Below are 8,155 nucleotides of genomic sequence, written 5' to 3'. Positions count from 1 at the left end.
CGCGCCGCCGTGCGCCGGGGGTCCAGAGACTTGGGCAAACTTTGAAGGGTCCCGGGAGCCGCTTGTTGCTCCTCGGCGCGGAGGGAGCTGCTCCGTTAGGTGCCCGCTGGGAGGGCGAGCGGCCCTCCTCGGAGCCCCCAACCCAGGCTGACGAGTTTTGGGCCCCTGGCAGCCCTGCGACTGCCAGGCGGAGGCGGTGGAGGCACCCCCGCGGCTGGCGGCCTCGCCCCTGCGGCGCGGGCACCCCGGCGGCAGCGCCCTCTGCTCCCCGCCGCCCACGGCCCGGCCCAGGCGCCTGGAGGACTCTCATGAGCCGGGCGCGGCGGCGCCTCCTTGCATCCAAGCCTCTCCCAACCGCCTCGTCGCACTCCTCGGGCTGAGAGCACCGCTGCACCCGCGGCCGGCGATGCGGGACCCCGGCGCAGCCGCCTCGCGCTCTCCCCTGGGCCTCTGCGCCCTGGTGCTGACGCTGCTGGGCGCGCTGTCCGCGGGCGCCGGGGCGCAGCCGTACCACGGAGAGAAGGGCATCTCCGTGCCGGACCACGGCTTCTGCCAGCCCATCTCCATCCCGCTGTGCACGGACATCGCCTACAACCAGACCATCCTGCCCAACCTGCTGGGCCACACGAACCAAGAGGACGCGGGCCTCGAGGTGCACCAGTTCTACCCGCTGGTGAAAGTGCAGTGTTCTCCCGAACTGCGCTTCTTCCTATGCTCCATGTACGCGCCCGTGTGCACTGTGCTCGATCAGGCTATCCCGCCGTGCCGTTCCCTGTGCGAGCGCGCCCGCCAGGGCTGCGAGGCGCTCATGAACAAGTTCGGCTTCCAGTGGCCGGAGCGGCTGCGCTGCGAGAACTTCCCGGTGCACGGCGCGGGCGAGATCTGCGTGGGCCAGAACACGTCGGATGGCTCCGGGGGCCCAGGCGGCGGCCCCACTGCCTACCCTACCGCACCCTACCTGCCTGACCTGCCCTACACCGCGCTGCCCCCGGGGGCCTCAGATGGCAGGGGGCGTCCGGCCTTCCCTTTCTCATGTCCCCGCCAGCTCAAGGTGCCCCCCTACCTGGGCTACCGCTTCCTGGGTGAGCGCGATTGCGGCGCCCCGTGCGAACCCGGCCGTGCCAACGGCCTGATGTACTTTAAGGAGGAGGAAAGGCGCTTCGCCCGCCTCTGGGTGGGCGTGTGGTCGGTACTGTGCTGCGCCTCGACGCTCTTTACTGTTCTCACCTACCTGGTGGACATGCGGCGCTTCAGCTACCCAGAGCGGCCCATCATCTTCCTGTCGGGCTGCTACTTCATGGTGGCCGTAGCGCACGTGGCCGGCTTCCTTCTGGAGGACCGCGCCGTATGCGTGGAGCGCTTCTCGGATGATGGCTACCGCACGGTGGCGCAGGGCACCAAGAAGGAGGGCTGCACCATCCTCTTCATGGTGCTCTACTTCTTTGGCATGGCCAGCTCCATCTGGTGGGTCATTCTGTCGCTCACTTGGTTCCTGGCGGCCGGCATGAAGTGGGGCCACGAGGCTATCGAGGCCAACTCGCAGTACTTCCACCTGGCCGCGTGGGCTGTGCCCGCCGTCAAGACCATCACTATCCTGGCCATGGGCCAGGTGGATGGGGACCTGCTCAGCGGGGTGTGCTACGTTGGCCTGTCCAGTGTGGACGCGCTGCGAGGCTTCGTGCTGGCGCCTCTGTTCGTCTACCTCTTCATCGGCACGTCCTTCTTGCTGGCCGGCTTCGTGTCTCTCTTCCGTATCCGCACCATCATGAAACACGACGGCACCAAGACGGAGAAGCTGGAGAAGCTCATGGTGCGCATCGGCGTCTTCAGCGTGCTCTACACTGTGCCTGCCACCATCGTGCTGGCCTGCTACTTCTACGAGCAGGCCTTCCGCGAGCACTGGGAGCGCACCTGGCTCCTGCAGACATGCAAGAGCTACGCTGTGCCCTGCCCGCCCGGCCATTTCCCACCCATGAGCCCCGACTTCACCGTCTTCATGATCAAGTACCTGATGACCATGATCGTGGGCATCACCACTGGCTTCTGGATTTGGTCGGGCAAGACTCTGCAGTCGTGGCGGCGCTTCTACCACAGACTCAGCCACAGCAGCAAGGGGGAGACTGCGGTATGAGCCCTGGCCCCTCCCCACCTTTCCCACCCCCTACCCTCTTGCAAGAGGAAAGGCACAGTAGAGAAAGACCTGTTTGGTGGGGGCCTGTTTCTGTAATCTCCCCTTCTACTGAGAAGTGACCTGGAAGTGAGAAGTTGTTTGCAGATTTGGGGCGAGGGGTGATTTGGAAAAGGAGACCTGGGTGGAAATCGGTTTGGATGATAAGACTTCAGGCAAAGACTTACAGGAAAATGATGATGATAACGACGATGTGAACCGTGAAAGGTACGGGCCAGCTTGGGCCTAAGAGAAGGCTGAGACCAGCAGAGACTGCTGTGAGTTTCCCCTGGCTCCGGGGCTGAACGGGGGCTGTGAGTGATCCCCCTGTTGCAGGGCAAGTGGCCTGTCCAGACCCCTGTGAGGCCCCGGGAAAGGTACCGCTCTGTCTTCGGTGGCTGCTTTGTTGGAAAGTGGGAGGGCCTCCTGTGGTGTCCTTGTCAAGCAGTGGTCAAACCATAATCTCTTTTCACTGGGGCCAAACTGGAGCCCAGGTGGGTTAATTTCCAGGGTCAGACTACGGTCTCTCCTCCTCTGCCCCCTCCCCCCTGTTTTTGCTCCCGTACTCCTTTCAAGCCTTGTAAAATAAGCATTTGGAAGTCTTGGGAGGCCTGCCTGCTGGAATCCTAATGTGAGGACGCAAAAGAAAGGAGGATAACATTTTGAGATGAGGCCAAGATGTGTAGTAGGTATTTCTGCTACTTTTTCATTTTCTGGGGAAGGCAGGAGGCAGAAAGACGGGTGTTTTATTTGGTCTAATATCCTGAAAAGAAGTGATGACTTGTTGCTTTTCAGAACAGGAATGCATTTTCCCCCGTGTCTTTGTTGTAAGAGACAAAAGAGGAAACAAAAGTGTCTCCCTGTGGAAAGGCATAACTGTGAAGACAGCAACTTTTATAGGCAAAGCAGCGCAAATCTGAGGTTTCCCTTTGGTGGTTAATTTGGTTGAGATAAACATTCCTTTTTAAGGAAAAGTGAAGAGCAGTGTGCTATCTCACTGCGATATGAGGTTCTGACTTCGCTAAAGGAAATGTAAGGGGGTTTGTTGTTTGTTTTAAATATATTTAATTCAGAACACATGATCCAACAGACTCTTAAAATATTCAGGGAAATCTCTCCCTTCATTTTTTTTTTCTTGCTATAAGCCTATATTTAGGTTTCCTTTCTATTTTTTTTCTCCCATTTGGATCCTTCGAGATAAAAAGCATAATGCCTTCAGCCTCATAATAAAGGAAAGTTAATTTAAAAAAAAGCATAGAGCCATTTTGTCCTGTTTTCTTGGTTCCATCAATCTGTTTATAAAACGTCATGCGTAAGCTGGCCCTCTCTGTGTGTGGTTGCATGGGGAGGTCATCAGCAGATACCATAGTGAATGAAGAGGAAAGTTCCAACCATGGGCCCCATCTTTAAAGTCATTAAAAGAAGGTAAACTTCAAAGTGATTCTGGAGTTCTTTGAAATGTGCTGGAAGACTTAAATTTATTCATCCTAAATCATATACTTTTTTCTGTAATAGAACTTGGATTGTTTTGTATGATGGGGTAAAGCAGAGCAGGGAATCATGGGAGCTAACCTTTACCCCACCTTTGACACTACCCTCCAATCTTGAATCACTATCCTGTTTCTTAGAACAGTTTTTAAATGCCAATCATAGAGGGTACTGTAAAGTGTACAAGTTACTTTATATATGTAATGTTCCCTTGAGTGGAACTGCTTTCTTACATTAAAGTTAATATCAATCTTGTGTTTCTTCAACCTTCAAAACTATCTCATCTGTCAGATTTTTAAAACTCTCTACACAAGTTTTGGCATCTTTTGTGCTGTATCTTTTAAGTGCATGTGAAATTTGTAAAATAGAGATAAGTACAGTATGTATATTTTGTAAATCTCCCATTTTTGTAAGAAAATATATATTGTATTTATACATTTTTACTTTGGATTTTGTTTTGTTTTGCCTTTAAAGGTCTACAACAAAGCCCCACTTTATCACATGTACAGATCACAAATAAAATTTTTTAATACAAAACAAACGCTTATTCAGTTTACTATTCCTGTAATAATAAACCAAAGAAGAGAAAGAAGGAAAGTATGGGAAAAAAGTATGGAGGGACACTATTGGGTGTGTCCCCATAGAAGAGAATGACATATATTATTGAGGTCTTTTTTCTTCCTGCCTTTAAGATACAGAGTATAGTGAATGCCTTGACTGTCATTTAATTTTTTTTTCCTGTTTTTGCTGCTTTCTGCCTTCCTCCACACCACCCCACCACACACACCCCTAAGCCCTTTTACAGCCTGCTTTGGATGACTATTGAAGGTATTGAATGAGCATCTGTTATAGCGAAGTGCTGTCTGATCCATGTTTTTACTGCCCTTAGGAGATGAAATCCATATTTGAAAAGGACTAAAAGATATTTTTGATATTTGCTGCTTTTTTGGTAGTGTTTCCCTTGTGAAGAATTCAATGAGTTTTTGGGTGTATGGGTTTTCGTTTGTTTTGTTTTTTTTTAACTGATTGGTGTTTTGGTATCAAAACACTTGTGAAGAATTCGGTGAGGTTTTGGGTTTGTTTTTGTTTTTTTTTTAAACTGATCAGTGTTTTTGTATTCTAATGCAATTTATATAGATTGGTAATCCTTAAATGCTTTGGGTTCAGGTGCTAGTGCAAGTCAGTGGATACCTCCAGATAAGAGTAGAGGCCTTGCTGGCGGAGTGTTCTCAGCTGAAGGCTTCCCTCTACCTTCTAGGTAAACCAAAGCAGAGGTCAAGCTGCTCCCAAGGTGGCAATGACTCAGCAGCTCCAGCAGGAATAGACTCCACGGATGACCCTGGAATGGCCTCTGAAGCCACTGAAGCTATTCTTTCCTCTTGTAGAAGAGACTAACTTTGGAATCAGATTAGTCAGGGAAGCCTTCACTCTCCAGAAACTTTGATATGAAACAGTCCCTCAGGGGAATGAAAAGGCATTTTAATACATCTAATTATGAGCCTTACTAGAATTTTTTTTTTCCACTCACCTCTCTTCTTTAATTCCGGTGCCTATTTCCTGGCTTTTTCTAATACAGTGGCTTCATTCCCTGGCATCCGTGGGACCCAGGAGCAGACTGGGTGCTGCTGTTTCTCTTGCCCCACTTGGCCTCAAAGTTTCTGTAGTTCTAAAGCACAACAGAAACAGTTCTGTTTTTGTTTTAATTAACAGGCTCACACACATGGCTGGTGTGTTTTACAAACGCATGAAATGAAAACCAGTGACAGTTCCCGCAGGAGCAGGAAGCTGCATGTATACACTTCGTGCAAAGCAGCTTTTCTTTAAGATCCTCCCGGGTTTTGAGCATCACAATGGGTGTAAGTTCTTAACCTGTGAAGATTTTGGCATCAAGGAAGGGAAAACACAGTGATTGCAAATCTCTGAAAGTTTATCCAGTTTTTGCTCATAAAATGACACCTTTTAGGTTAAAGCATGCCTCTCTTAACACCACACTAATACCGCCTGTTAAGAATGTTTGCTTTTAGAGTAGGTGGAAGGCTCCCAACGGGGTTTTTTCCTTGCAAATTAACTGCTGCAGGCACTTAGACCCTTCTACAGGGAGAGTGCAGTAGCTGCTCCTCTAAGTGTGTTCCCTTCGTCTCATCAGCTCTGCCTTGATTTTCAGGGCTCTCAAAGATTGAAGAGTGTTGGTCTTTAGTAAGGGAACAAAGACGGCAGATGAATACCTTGCTACTTGCTTTTTTTTTGTAAGCAAAGATAAAAGTGTTCAGTTTAATTCCTTTCACATTGTGCCGTGTTCTTATGCAGTCAATTCACACCTAGGAATTTTAGAAGCTCAGGGATTTTTCTTGAGGAGGCACATCTCTGCAGAAAAATATGTGATGGAGAGTGTTTGTAAAAGGGTATGTGCAGCATTTAAGAAAAACATTGGCAGGAGTTTGGTGTTAATCCCCAGATAAGGAGTAGAAACACTTGTGAAAATTTTCTGCAGTTTATAAAACAGAACAGCTCTGTACAGCAACCCCATGCAACACCTAATCTTTTTAAGTCGGTATGTGAGAAATCTTGGCAAGAAAAAAAAAAATGTCTGTGGACAACATCTTACCATTAAAATAGAATTTTTAAATGTGCTTAAAATAGTGATATTAGAAATTCTCTGAGTAGAACTGTAGTAGTATAACAGCTGTAGGTTTGAGCCCTGTAATTATACTGGGAAAATCTCTTCTAACTCTCCCATCTTTAATTTCACTGAAAAGGCAGGTGGCTATTTATAGATGGTATATTTTTATATATGCATATGTGAAGGGCTCCAGGAAATCCTAGAAGGGTCCAAACCCACTCCAATGTGGACTGAAATAAGCAATTCATAAATCTGTTCTATTTTTCTCTAATGTATCCCCTCAGTGGCATTAAATCGATTCATAAAACTTGGTTCTTCACCTCTTCTCACTATGTGACATTTCTTACATCTGAATCTGTATTCTTTACATTTTATACAAAAGTAAACTAGTTTAAAAGGGTACCATTAAACTGCCAGCTCTTTAGTAAACATACATTGTGCCTCTTATTCTCTTTGGTTCTTTTTTTTTTTTTTTTTTTTGAGACAGAGTCTGGCTCTGTCACCCAGGCTGGAGTGCAGTGGTGCAATCTCAGCTAACTGCAACTTCCGCCTCCCGGGTTTAAGAGATTTTGCCTCAGCCTCTGGAGTAGCTGGGACTGCAGGCACTTGTCGCCATACCTGGCTAATTTTTTTGTATTTTTAGTAGAGACAGGGTTTCACCGTGTTAGCCAGGATGGTCTTGATCTCCTAACCTCGTGATCTGTGATCCACCCGCCTCAGCCTCCCAAAGTGCTGAGATTACAGGCATGAGTCACTGTGCCAGGCCCTCTCTCTTTTTTTTGTTTAAGAACCAAAAAGATCAGTCACTTGGAATTTTCTCAATTCATGGATTTTTGGTAGAAGAAAGAAAGGAAGCTTGACCAAGACAATAGTAGTTTATTATAAGGGATCCAATTCAACAAGTACTGATCAAACGTCCACTACACTGAAGGTACTAGGACAGGGACTGGAGGGATGCAGAAAAAAGTGAGACAAAGTCCACTGGAAGTAACTGTCAACCTAGTTGGAGTAAGGAGGGCATCTCCCAAGGAAGAAGAAGCAAAGAAGTCTCATGCTAGACAGAACCTGACACGTGTCAGTGTAGAAGCACAAATGCTATTCGGAGTAATATTACCTGGCATTTGGTGGCATTTACTGTTTTTAAAAGCTCTTTTCACATTCATTATTTAACTTGATTCTCACAATTATTACAACCCTGAAATGGCAATAATTCCTCTTTTGAAGATGAAGAAGGCCAGGCACGGTGGCTCACGCCTGTAATCCCAGCACTTCGGGAGGTCAAGGTGGGCGGATCACTTGAGGTTGGGAGTGTGAGACCAGCCTGGCCTACATGGTGAAATCCCATCTCTACTAAAAATACAGAAATGAGCCAGACATGGTGGTGTGCACCTATAATCCCAGCTACTGAAATTGAGGCTGAGACATGAGAATTGCTTAAACCGAGGAGGCAGAGGTAGCAGTGAGACGAGATCACACCACTGCACTCCAGCCTGGGTGAGAGCAACACACTGTCTCAAAAAAAAAAAAAAAAAAAAAAAAAATCCTGAGGAATTCAGATGTGCCTTAGCCAAGGGTTTACTTTACTTTGTGAGGGCCATTTAGGGAGCTCAAGCCCAGCTCTTTTGCTCATTAGCTTCTGTTAGTGCTTCCCACCTGTGAAGCTCTTTATGCTGGCGGACCCTGGCATCAGACTCAGCTTAGAGTGTGAGAAGTGGCCTCCAAGAGATGTGCGTCTAAGGAGCAAGAAAGGGAATTTAGGAGGCAGGGAAACAGTAGGGAGGAGTGAAGAAATAGATAAAGTTCTATTTAAGCCATAAATAAAGACAAGCTGTTCAAATCATCCAACCTCATGGCACTCACCCTTCTCCCTAAACTTCAGC

At 48.1% G+C, this 8,155-nt stretch overlaps 1 protein-coding gene across 1 annotated transcript; it reads left to right on the top strand.

Moving 5' to 3' along the window:
- The first annotated feature begins 250 nt into the window (after positions 1 to 250).
- On the top strand, positions 251 to 4,192 carry FZD7 (frizzled class receptor 7). Its single transcript, XM_032278638.1, has one exon. The coding sequence runs from the start codon at positions 407 to 409 to the stop codon at positions 2,129 to 2,131; it is 1,725 nt and encodes a 574-aa protein (XP_032134529.1). The 5' UTR covers positions 251 to 406; the 3' UTR covers positions 2,132 to 4,192.
- The last annotated feature ends 3,963 nt before the right edge of the window (positions 4,193 to 8,155 follow it).

Source organism: Sapajus apella, unplaced genomic scaffold (assembly GCF_009761245.1).
Source record: "Sapajus apella isolate SASKATOON/1434 unplaced genomic scaffold, GSC_monkey_1.0 scaffold10, whole genome shotgun sequence".
Taxonomy (NCBI): domain Eukaryota; kingdom Metazoa; phylum Chordata; class Mammalia; order Primates; family Cebidae; genus Sapajus; species Sapajus apella.
The sequence above is the reverse complement of the archived record's forward strand: the minus strand, read 5'-3'. Positions and strand labels throughout refer to the sequence as shown.

Bases quoted from the DNA above. Each gene is read 5' to 3' on its own strand.
- FZD7 (XM_032278638.1), top strand. From the start codon at position 407: ATGCGGGACCCCGGCGCAGCCGCCTCGCGCTCTCCCCTGGGCCTCTGC.